The sequence below is a fragment of the Chelmon rostratus genome, chromosome 16 (genome assembly GCF_017976325.1).
Source record: "Chelmon rostratus isolate fCheRos1 chromosome 16, fCheRos1.pri, whole genome shotgun sequence".
In the NCBI taxonomy this organism is placed as follows: Eukaryota; Metazoa; Chordata; class Actinopteri; order Chaetodontiformes; family Chaetodontidae; genus Chelmon; species Chelmon rostratus.
In genome coordinates, this window is record NC_055673.1 from 9,773,655 (window position 1) to 9,786,432 (window position 12,778).

At 40.8% G+C, this 12,778-nt stretch overlaps 1 protein-coding gene across 1 annotated transcript; it reads right to left on the reverse strand.

Annotated features, from left to right (window-relative positions):
* Window positions 1-829: 829 nt before the first annotated feature.
* Window positions 830-2,363, reverse strand: ecm1a (extracellular matrix protein 1a). Its single transcript, XM_041955108.1, has 3 exons — window positions 2,261-2,363; window positions 1,918-2,174; window positions 830-1,390 (listed from the first exon to the last, which is right to left on the reverse strand). Exons 1-3 carry the CDS (start codon window positions 2,331-2,333, stop codon window positions 1,187-1,189), a joined length of 534 nt encoding a protein of 177 aa, XP_041811042.1. The 5' UTR covers window positions 2,334-2,363; the 3' UTR covers window positions 830-1,186.
* Between the last annotated feature and the right edge of the window lie 10,415 nt (window positions 2,364-12,778).

Below are 12,778 nucleotides of genomic sequence, written 5' to 3' on the forward strand. Positions count from 1 at the left end.
TAAGAGCTTTATCGTGTACACACCACCCCAAAATAAATGCAAACGCATAGAATTTATTTTCATCATAGTAAAGTATGACATAAATAAAGTAAAGTAAAACCGATAAAAGAAAATAACATTAAAACATGAATGTGTGAAGATTGTTGCTCAGATGAAAATATATTGATTGTGTGCGGCTTAGCAAAAGAAATCAGGAGATTGTTATATAAAAACCGCAGTTTGCAAAGTAAAAAACAACTATAAAAGTTGGATAAATGGAACCGTTTCTACGTAGATTTAAAACATTCCACTTTTATTTTGAAGTCAAACAGGAAATGTAATTCTTTGGTCGTTGTGGTCTAGTGCAAATTACGATTTTTAATTCATTCACAGTCTTAAAAACAATACAATAAAAAAATTCAAACAAAGTTTGCATTTGTTTGAATATTTATTTGTGACTTTTAGTGCAAATTGCTATTCAGACTGTGGAGTGCTCTCAAACTCGTCTTTTTGATCACTGATCTGTAAATGTCACACACCCAGCAATTACAGCCAATAGTGACCCCTGGTGGACACCTGTTTTATTACATTTATTCTATTTTTTCTTTCTTTTTTTTTATTAACAGGAGTGCCTTGATGTGAAAGGCTGATAACTTGTCTCAAAACTTGAATTTGAATTTGAAGCTATTTCTCCAAAGTTTTGTGAACAAGTCTACTTTAGTAAACTGAATTATACTACTACAGAAAATCCACTGTAGGTATCTTGTTCAGTGACAAAAAGCACATGAGAACTTTACGTCTTTATCTCATCTTTTATTTCTCTGACAAAGAATACTGCATGCTAGAAACTGTGAAATCCGTTCAGGTTACATTTGAGTTATAACAGTGAACATTCGCTATTAAAAAATGTGTTGTCATGTCAAGGCTTGCTTAAGGTAGAGAGCTGTCAAAACAATAACCAACTTCAGCTGTTGTCATCATGACACAGCATAAACACAACCAGCATGCCCTGTCCCCTTCTCAGCGTCTGTGACAAAGATCTGCAGGATGCACAATATTATTTGCTCAGCTTGTACATTTCTCTCATGCAGGTCAAATGGGATCTGAGCACATAGACTCCACAAAGTTAGACAAAATCATTATTATATCACTCATAGACACTTCAAACTGTGAGGCTGTGTTTAATGTAGTATCTCATTTTTCCCCTCTAGCAAGCATTTGCATTGAAGGTGAAGCCTGGCTCCTCGGGGACTTCGGGCGCAGTATAGCCTGGTGTTGGGTTGTAGTTTGGGTTTGGCAGCTCACTGTCGAAGCAGGTCCACCGTGCTTCGCCTCTCTCCGCACAGCACTCATATGGGAGTGTCATGGTGGCGTACTCTTCCACACAGAACTGGGACAGAGCTTGTTTCCACTGTGACAAGAAGATGTTTATCATCTTGTTAACCAAGAGTCAGAGAAAAGGAAACTTCATCCTCACAAATTCTCATCAGTTTTGTTTACTCAGTTAAAAGAGATTTTTTTTCTTTTTTGTGACCATTTATTTATCTTTGTGCATACTCACTACAAATTCAACCTGTTTTTTTAATTTTGTCATCAATTAATCTTGTCATTTACTTTGTTAAAAGTGGCTATATTCATACATTATATATATTATATGGTAAAATGCTTGCATTTGTAAATTTGCTCAACAATTTATTTGAATCTAATCTTGAAACAAATCTCATCTTTGTGAATCTTCTGAAATTAGTTATTAGTAATAACAGAAGGCATTTTTTCATTTTTGTTTTTTGAAAAAGAAAATCACCCCCCTAAAAACAAGTATGTGCATGAGAAAATATATGCATTTAATCTATTACTTCATGTAGAGGAACCTATAGAAAACCAAAATGACAAAAGAGAAATTAATTTAAAACTACCAATTCTTAAATATGGACTCACAGCTTGTTGGGCGCAGCAGAGGATCTGGGTGCTCTGCTGTGCTACCTGCCCGCTGCAGCACAAGGTATACCACGACTCCAGACGGTTGATGGCCTTTCCACATCGGCGAAAGTGGCTGGCACCGGAGGCCGGGAAGAAGCTGTCTGGGTATCTGGGACGACCCTGACCTTGTTGGCAAATGGCAGCCAGGTTCTGAGCCGTGGGACGGGCCGGCGGGAAAGGGACGTCCGGCTCATTGAGAGAGTTTCTTTGGCTCTCTGTGGAAACAGAACATCGAGCAGCACAGAAGTTAACGCCACTGCAATTTGAAGCGTTGATTAAGCTGAAGAATAGAAGAAATTACCTCCCACACTTGCACCATGAAAAGTCAGCAGTGCAGTCATCCAAAATCCTGCGAGGCCTCTGATCGAAATCATAGCTGTGTGGTTGTCTAGCAGGCAGATTTCTCTCCAACAAGTCGACTAAAGATATTCTGACTGAACCAGATACCAGCTTATATGAGAGAGGGGAGTGAGTCTGTGGGCGTGAAATGCTTGGAAGTTGGGATGGAAGCTGTGAGGGGAAGTTGTGGTGTGTGTGTGTGTGTGTTGGGGGGGTAACATAATGTCAGGAGCTGTCGAGATAAACACAGAATGAGCATGCTCTCCCACAAATGTAACCACTTTATAAGGACAACCAGACACATGCAGTGATGTTAGAGACAAACACATCACTTTGTCTTTATGTCACTCTTGAAAATAAAAACAAAACTAAACATACAAACTAAATTTGGAAAACTACACAAAATTTGTCCCAACATAAAGCCTGTATCAACATACTAGTTTAAGAGCATTCACAGGCACTGAAAACTGTTTTTTGTAACAAATTTGAGAAATACAACGTCCCCCTGTGTTCAACAAACGGATGAGCACTACAGGGGTAATTAAAACAAGATCCAGTCACCTCTGTTTTATTTACAAGTATAAGGCTGACAAATCCGCAGTGGTAGGAATTAACTAAGTACATTTACTATACTTAAATACAATTTTGAGGTACTTGTACTTTACTTGAGTATTTTAAAACTACTTCATACTCCTGCTCCACTATAATTCAGAGAGCAATACTGCACTTTTTATTTCACTACTCACTAATTGCTGTATGACTGAGATTTTACTACTATACCATACTACTGTACTATTAAACTAACCATTCATGTATAAAGTACAAGTCAACAAAAAAATAGTACATTAATTAATAATATCCAATAATACAATGTATTATGAATGTATTATTCATCATAACACTGAAAGGAAGGAGGATTTCTGCATAAGAATACTCCTATTTTTGACACTTGAAACACATTTTGCTGATAATACTTCTGTACTTTTGCTTGAGTAACATTTTAAATGAGGACTTTTACACCACGATATTTCTACTGAAGTAAAGGGTCTGAATAAGTCTTCCACCACTGCAAATCTGCAATGAGCAGAGAGCCTCTATCATCAGATGACAGAGAAATACTGTCATAAACTACATCTTAGATAGATAAAGCACGACAGCTTCTACTAAAACTGAAACTGTAGTCCACCTGAACAGTGAGCGACACATCAGAAAATCCTCTCTGACAATGAAAAGGGACTTTTCCAGCTTCTGTGTGCAATCAAAACCTTCCACACAGGATCTGATAGACATGAATGTTAAATATGGTGGATTTGTTTTGGGAAAATGAAGTAAAGAGAAGAAAACTAGCACTTGTTTGGCAAGCCAGCCTCAGGGATGCTTTGCTGACTGGATAAAATGTGGGAGGAACAGAAGCAAAACAACTCTGATGCCTTTCCCAAAACTCAACAGATGTTACGGTAAACTCCCTCGATCCCTGTTCTCAAAAACCGTCTGAGTGTGCCCTCTGTTATCAAAGGACGGTTTGCTCCCACCAAAAATGCCAAACATGAACATCTTGTGCCAAACAAACAGCGCCGAGAATCGCTCCATGTGAGAGAAGTGAAGGACGCACTCGCTGAAAACCAGTGAGTCACTTTAATAGTTTTTTACTCCCTAAAACTCACACAGTTACTCCTGCTGTCTGCTTTGTACTGTTGTGCTGTACTGAACCAATATTTGATTGGTCATCAGATATGACCATACACAACCAGAGAATTCAGGCAGACACAGCTCCCAGCCAGAAATATTCCACCACACTTCACTTCAGTTTAAAACACCTCAGACATGAAATATAACAAGTTAATTAGTGATTTGAAGAGGTGCTGATAGGCAGATTATGGACAAAGCGAGGGTAGCTGTTTTCCCATAGACTGTATAAAACATGAACGTAGTCTCCGTGACGTCACCCAGAGGCTTCATAAGGGTGACTGTGATTCAAGCCGTTGCCATCTTGGTAGAGCCTGACTCCACCAAACTCCCAGCTAATCCAAAAATGGACAAACAGGTGGAGCGTTGGTGGGGCTGAGGTCGCCCGGATGAAGCCTGGTTACTGAAACCTAGCAGCTAGCCGTCACCCAAAGTGACCATCCCCATAATTATGCATAACTTTAAGATGCACTTTAATCTAAAGTTAAGTTAAAGCAAGTTACATTAAAATCCACCCATTAATTGTTGTCCCAAATAACTTTTTCTCCTTTGTAATAATAAAAAATGGACAATATTTTTAACTAAATGTGATTTCTGATGGTCTTTTAGGTAAAAGTTGGGACAACAGACTGATATCAGATTAAGACATGGACAATTGTGCATAAGAGACAGACATCAAACAAATACTTTATTGAGTACACAGTAAAATGCATATGAAGGATTGGGATTCACATGGATATGGCAGTCACCATATGAAGAATAGTAATTTAATTGATCAGTGATGCTTTGGTTAGTGCTGAAGGATGTTGATCAATGCAGCTGACAAGAAGCTGGCAGGACTGAAATTTACACCCCACTGAAAAAGACACACACAAATATTAGTCAAATTGCGAAGTGAACATTTTTGTAATGAAAAAAATGTAAATAATTAGTATATAATTTTTTTTACATAATTAGGGTATATAATTTGCATATAATAGTGAACATTTGAATGATTTGGCCAGTAAACATTTACAGATAAAGTCTAATGTTAAAATATTTTTGTGATAATATCCTCTTCAAATTACCTTGATAAAGCATGAGATTTGGTTTGTAATAAATAGACAATCACTGCGAAAACTTGTGCAGTTTATGTGTTCATGTGCTCAGAATTTGTCAGATCCTGCACACGGAGGCTTTACTGAAGGCTCCCAGTCTGTGTCTGAGCATATTTCATGCTCAGATTAAAGAGCTTTGACGCAGCAACTATTTCTGCTCTTTTTGTGCAACTAACAGTCATTATATGGTGGTAATTTATGTGACTTACCATTGGGGGAAATCAGGAGCCGTCCATTTCCCAATGTTCAGTGATGCAAAGGCGGTACTCGGCCTATGAAGAGAGACCAGCAGCCTCTCTCTCAGGTCTCCTGTGGTGTCAACAGGCCGGAGACTCCCACATGCCCCGCAGACCATGTTGGCCACTTGGTCACTGACACTCAAGACAAGCTTGTTAGTTGAACTAAAGGATAACTGAAGGCTGGAAGTGCTGTTAATTCTCACTGTATCACCTGACACCTCTACTTTTACATTGTTCAGGGAGAAAGTTGTTTGAGTTATTGACTTTCCATTTACCTGTGAACACAGATTTAACACCTCATAGTAATAAATTCATTTTTGAAGGTTAAACAAGGTTAATGTGATAGCTGGACACTTACCCAGACGCCATGTTTGTTGTTGATTGTGATCACCCCTTCATCGAAGAACACAAACACAGACATAACTGTCTCGATTCCAGGAGTGCACATGTCCAACTGCACCACCACCCTGAACCAGTCGGATGTCTGAGACTGGTTACAGTTCTGGATAATCTCATAGGCTCCTGGTACTGTTATGGTACCACCTTCACCATTAAATGCAGTGAGGGTCCCATTGGCGTCCAAAACACACTGCTGAATGAAGCAGCCCATCACGCCACCCTTGATCAGGCAGCTCTCGTTGGGATCACATGTCATGTTCTTGGACAGAACAACTCCAGAGGCCAAGCAGGTGTCAATTCTGAGACAGTCATCAGTTATAATGGACTCTCCAACCTGCAAATGACATTAAATACATGGCTAGCTTAATGCTAAAATTGGCCATCCCATGCTTTATGTTATTTTTAATAGTTTATAGAATGCAATGTTGAGTGCAGATGCCCCAGTAAGACAACCAGACTATCTTCAGCCATGCTCGCAGCTCTGTGAGGCTGTGCTTGAGCTAAATGCAAGCTACCATACTTATAGTGGCAAGGCTAACATGCTGTGCAGGTTTTTGCAGGCTAGCATGCTAATATTTGCTAATGAGCACTAAATACAAAATACAGTTGAGGCTGACGGGAACATGATTAGTTCAGCAGGTATTGTGTTTCTGACTAATTCAAATTGTGACTTGACGATGGTTTTAGGTGTTGATGGCGAAAAGGTAAGTGATCAAAGGCTTCATCTTAAATGAAATGTTAAAAAATGTCATTATAGATGCATTGATAAACATAATTTGAAGCTGTGCACTTCAAAGGCTTGTAACAACCTTTTGATGGGAACCACAATGCTTTATTAATAGCCAGAGTAAAGTTCAGGGTCATTAAAACTGCAGCTTTTCTCTTTCAGATCTACCTGTTATACAATAATGTTATCTTCTCACCTTATAAGTATGGCCATTGTAATAACAGCTGCACTGGTCAATGGGCACACAGCCAGTTCCATTGTAGAAATACCCTTTATCACAGGCACACCCTTCAACACAAGTCGTGGTGCATGTGATGGTGTCAAGGAGACCGGGACATGGAGATGTACAAGGCAGCATACAGGTTTCATAATGGCTGCCAGCACTGCAGTTAAGAGCTGTGAACAAACAAGAGTTGGGAGTGGTTGTTTTTTTTGCAGTAAGTGTAGATAAATGTTGGATATTACAGCGTGCAGTAAACAATAAAAATGTGCAAACTCACGGCAGAAAGAAGGACTTCTCCAATTCTGAATCTTTGCACCAAAGTCTTGGCAGTCTAACATATATGAAGCGATGCTTTGACACAGAATGCTTTGATTAGCATTAGCCATGCAAACATCATAGACGCAATCACTGAAGTAGGAGGAGGGATCGATTAAATCATGGCATGCAGCAAAGGGACCGTTGGGATTGGTGATAATTGAGCATTTTGCCTCTATAGCAGCTTTTTCAGAATCGTCACATTTGGGGCAGAAGCTGCCGCTGCAGCCGTCTTCACAGACCACACCAGGAACCGGCACTTTCCACGCTGCTCCAAAGGTCTGCAGGTCCTTGGTCATGTTTCCATCCGGCAGCTGGAACTCATCTGCTGTGTCATTGTTAAAATTGCCGCACAGACCACAGGTTCTGCCACTGTAGTTTCCAGGAACAGTGACAGTGATGTGGTAGACCAGGTCATATGTGACCCTCAGGCCAAAGTCCGTCATAATGACATCATTCGTCCCCTCCTGATAAACCGACACCGCGCCATTGAGGAGGTTTTGTGGAAGGTGATGTAGGACCCCATTTATCTGCAGAGAATAATTAGTTTGTTTTGATCATCCATCATCTCTTCTAATTTGACAAATATTTGCTGCCATTCAGTTATATTTCATAATCTTAATAATAATCTGTACCAATTTTGCTCCACTTTGTTCACTGGTTGTCACTAACTGTGTGTGTCTTTTGTCTGGTGCTGAACAAGTTGTGTACAGTGGATTTTTAGAGCTATTTTGCTGAAAACAACTGCCTGCTGATGATAACGAGAGTGAACCAGAACAGGAAATTTACAAAGTCAACAGCTAAATAATGAACTTGCTTTACGGTCAGTTTTCACATTGCTATTTGATACATTGTCTATATAATTGTGGTTTTAGCCTCTTTAAACAATATTAACAACATACCCAAACCATTTTAACTTCATTCCTGCGAAGGATCAACACGGTTCCGTAAACTTCTACTGCTACAAGTTTGGCCACTGAGACCGTGGGGTCGGCGGACAGACGATACCACTTGTCGTTCTCCACCGCCACAGAGAAGGCGGTGAGCCGTGTGCCGTTCAGGTGGCAGCCTTCAGCTGCGATGTAGGTGCACGTGCCTTGGAAGTTATAGGTGGTGTTGTCAAAGGTGTTGTAATGTGGATCTCCAGAAATGGAGCAGACTCCTTTTCTCAAAGGCTGACATGATCGCACGTAATTCTGCACCTCACACGTCTCGTACAGACCACAAGAGGACGGCTTACACTGCACCTAATATAACACACATACTGGGTTGGATCATTGTTGAAAATGTTGTTATATGTAATAGTGATGAAAATTGTGATTCTGTCCTCTAACCCTGTGGAATCAAGCCATGCAGGTAGTTTTGGTTCTATGTGCTGAAGGTTTTGGATGATCAACCTGTGATATTTCAGCCACAAAACCTCCATCTGGTGGCAAATGGATGTGAGCTGAATTTATTTAATGCTGCATAAAGCACCTACATGGTCTGTAACATAATGTGATTATATGCTTGCACTGATGTCCACTTAACATGCCTATGTTGTTGTAACCCTAACCCATTTACAGTGCTAACCAGTGTATGTTCTTCTTCTTAATAATGAAATAAAAAATAGTCTGGAAAGGGGAATTATCGACAGATCTGTTGATTATTTTAAGAAATCAGTACATTGTTGCAGAGGCAGAGATACTTGAAAACCTCAGTGCATTAAGCAACAACTACATGCATGGCTGGATATTACGATGGTTCTTGAGACACAGGTGCACTAGAATGCCAATTAAAGTATGAGTAAATTATGACTGCTCCAAATGCATTCGCATTGCTCCAAACACATCTTGAAAAAATCTGAAAATCTCTCAATTCTCCTCGTACTTACTGTGCCGTTGCAGGTGCATTCGTTCTGGCAAAGGGCATCAGGGTAGAAAACTTGTCCCTGCTGGTAGTATTTGCCTTCAAAAATACAGCCACACTGGTCCGCAGGCACACATTCATCTCCACTCAGAAGGAAACCCTCGTCACAGACAAATCCCTCCATGCACTGAGCTCCACAGTTTGATATTGACAAGTCTGTCTGACACGACCTGAAGCAGCTGCTGCTACAGAGCTCATAATGGCTGTTTGGTGGACTCTGGACATCTGAGAGTAAGAAAGGATCAGAATTACAATTCAAGAAATTCACAAGAGTTTGTCTCGGTTGTCAGGGCTGCTCAAGTGGGCCATAGGACATGGCCAATAATGACCTAGAGATCCTTGTACCATTTGCATCTGAACAGTATAACACAAGTGTTTGCTTTGAACTGCAGACCATTATAAGTTTCATTTTTTGCCCTTCGGGAGAAAATGTTTGGGCACTCTGGTCTTGGCGGACTTGAAAAGCAGTCCTTACCGCAGAACTGAGCTGACCTCCAGGGGTAAACTGTGACACCTTTCAGCTGGCAGGCAGCTGTGTAGGCAGTCAACGTCTTGCACTGCATGTTCCCGCTGCCTTGGTAAAGACAGACATCGTACAGGCAGTCACTGAGGAAACCAGCGGGGTCAATCTTGGAGTGGCAGTCACGGAACGGGCCTACAGGGCTGCTGATGAGGCCGCAGTAACTGCTGCTGCCGTACGTTGCTCTCTGTGTGGCGTTACAGCCGGGGCAGGGACCGCTGCAGTTGTTTACGCAGCCGGGGATCGTGGCATTTACCCAGCTTTGAACGAGCTCCTCAGAAGTGGCAGCTTGTTTCCCATCTCTCATCTGCATGTCGTCTTTGGGGTTGAGGTTGTAATTGCCACAAAGGCCTTGCATGGCGCCTATGTACGTGCTGGGAACAATGAGAAACGCAACGCTGTTCCAGTCGTAGTACACCTTCACTCCAAAGTCTGTCTCGATTACAGCAAACCAGCCGTTTGGGTAAAGATGGAGTTTATTGTTGTCCAGCACCAAAGGGAGGTTGCAGAGCTCTCCATTGACCTTAAAAAGATAATGAAGAAGAAGAAAAAGGTTCATAAAGTAATTTGAACATTTAATGATAAATACACATAACTAGAATTTAAGTACAATCGTCAAAGTAAGAGCTATTTCAGTTCCTTCACATGACAGATTTCTTTATTTTTTGTATTTTGTGCCCCTAAAACTAGAAAATGCCATGTCACAGATCTTGATGCACCGATCAGGATTTAGCACCATTGTCAATGTTAATCTGATCAAACCACAGTCCTGATGAAACAGAACATCTGAGTTTCTGAGTGTTAAACTCCAAATGAATAAAAACTAGAATTTTTTTTTTTTTTTTTAGCTGTAGCTCTAATTGTTGCTTGTTTAGTTATGAATATTTATTGATATGGAGAAATACTGAAGATCTGCAACCACCGTTTCAGGGGCTTTAATAGTTTTAAATACTTCTTCAGTCAAAAATGTCACATATGATGGTTCCAGCTTTGCCAGTGTGGTGATTTGCTGCTTTTCATTGACTGAAACCAAAACAAGGCATTTAATGACATTACATGTGCTTTAGGACATTTTGATGGTTGTGTTTCATTGTTTTTGGTGTTTTCTAGACCGAGCAATCAATCAATTAATTGAGAAAAGAATCTGTCCAGAAACTGATTTTGAAAACAACAATAATTTTCAGTTGTAGCCCTGCAAGTATGATGTTCTTTTGTAAAATATGTTACCACAACAGTGCCAGGGTGCTCTTTGCTGATGACAATGGTGTACCCGTACACACTGACTTCAACCAGCTGGACAACAGACCCAATCTTCTTATCTTGACCATTGTTCTGCAACACAACACTAAAATGTTCCAGGCTGGTTTGATTGGAGACGCCAGCCATCTCATATGCACAAGTGCCCTGGAAGTTGTAGTGCTGTCCATCAAAGGTCACAAAATGTGGGTCACCAGATACCATACACGTGGCGTTGTTGACCGGATAGCAACCTCTGATCCCTCCCACCACCTGGCACAGCTGCCCAGCGAGACAGCTCGTCTGCTTGGAAGACAAACTCCCACCAGCGGAGCATGTGTAGCGTTTGGTGCAGCTCTCGCCGCCCCAGAAGGAGGCTCCAGCTTCCACGTAGTGGCCCTCGTACATGCAGCCACACTGAGCCTTGGGGACACACTCGGTGCCACTGACCATGAAACCTTCATCACAGACACACGTCTCCACACAGGTGACGTTGCAGTTTGCGGGAGTGTTTGGGTTTGCACATGTAGCAGGACAGCCACTCCCACAGAACTCATAGTGGCTGTTTTCTGGGCACTTGGGAATAGCTGTGTGGATAAAGAGAAGATGGATCTTCAGTTTAAATACAGTTATTCACATTTCTTCAGTAATTTAGGAAGTATTCACGTATTTCATAATTAAGTAAAAGTACTAGTACAAGCCCTGCATTGAAAATATTACTTATGTAAAAGCATTAAGTATTATCAGGAAATGTATTTGAAATAAAGGTAGTCTCAAATTGCCCCTGTGACTGTTACACAACACAATTACCCAAAGTGACATCTTAACAATGGTTGTTTTATCCAACTAGCAGTAAATACAGTCCAAACTACGCAGAATCTTAATTTGTAAAGTAACTAGTGACTACTGTCAAATTGTAGTGAAGTAAAAAGTACAACATTCTCTCTGAAATGTAATGAAGTAGAAGTATAAAGTGGCATGAAGGGAAAGGACTCAAGTTAAGTATCTCAGATTTGTACTTAAGTAGTGCTCATAAGTATTGACACGTACTTATGCTTTTTAAATTTAGGATGACTCACGGCATTGAGTAGAATTCCTCCAGTTGGGGACTCTGGACCCAGACATCTGGCAGATGTCAGCAAAGCCTTGAAGACTGTTGCAAAGATATGTGTTCACAGCTTCACCCCTGCAGAGATTCAGCATGCAGTTGCTTTCAAAGACAGTGACGTCAATTTCAGGTTGACAACCTAAGAGTTCAACAAAATTTTGTACAAGGGCGCTACAAAAGATTTGTTTTTCTAATTTCTGAACTTCACTGAGAGGACAGCTTTCAGCGCATTGGCCAACACATTCATCTTGGCAATAGGCGTCGTCTGAGGCGCCGGGAACCCTCCAGCTTTCTCCCAGCGCCGCCACGCTGCTGGCCACTGAACCATTTGGAGTTGTGAGATCATCTTCCGTCTTGTTGTTGAAGTTGCCGCACAGGCCGCACACACTGCCGGCAAAACTGCCCGGCAACATGATGGCGAGGTACTCATTCCAGTCGTACTGCAAGCTCAGGCCAAAATCTGTCTCCATGATGACAAACAGGCCTTCCTGGAATAGCTTCACCTGGCCGTTGTTCAAGCTCATCGGGAGACTCCATTCTTGATAGTTCACCTGAAAATAAATCAAGTTTCACTGACATAGCATGTTTTATACAGAGAATAACATCACATAACATCGGTGTCACCACCTCTACCAAAGATGTTTTTGGTTGGCTTAAAAATGCTGATGTCCCCTCAACACACACCTGCCCACCATCACTTGATCAAAAACCACAAAGTAAGTCTCTAAATTTCTGTAAAGGATATTTCCCACCTTGAAAATGGCAGTTTAAATGCTGAAGTGCTTTACTTATGTTTTTGTGTACCTGTAATGAGTCATATTGGGTCAAAAATCTCAATAATGTCACAATTATTTGGCTTTGTCATACAATATGTCAATCCACTGTTTTGCTATATTTTCTGTCAATTTCATTTTCCAAAAGCTGTTTCAAAGCCCTCCATGCTGCCAGGAATAACATTTTGATGTGAAAAGCTGTGTCCTTTAATGTATTTATTTATTTGTCTACCTAAATGTCGTCAAAAG

Bases quoted from the DNA above. Each gene is read 5' to 3' on its own strand.
- ecm1a (XM_041955108.1), bottom strand. From the start codon at position 2,333: ATGATTTCGATCAGAGGCCTCGCAGGATTTTGGATGACTGCACTGCTG. The intron at 2,175-2,260 runs GTAATTTCTTCT...CTGTTTCCACAG, and splicing joins TCATGGTGCAAGTGTGGGAG to AGAGCCAAAGAAACTCTCTC. The intron at 1,391-1,917 runs GTGAGTCCATAT...TTCTTGTCACAG, and splicing joins TCTGCTGCGCCCAACAAGCT to TGGAAACAAGCTCTGTCCCA.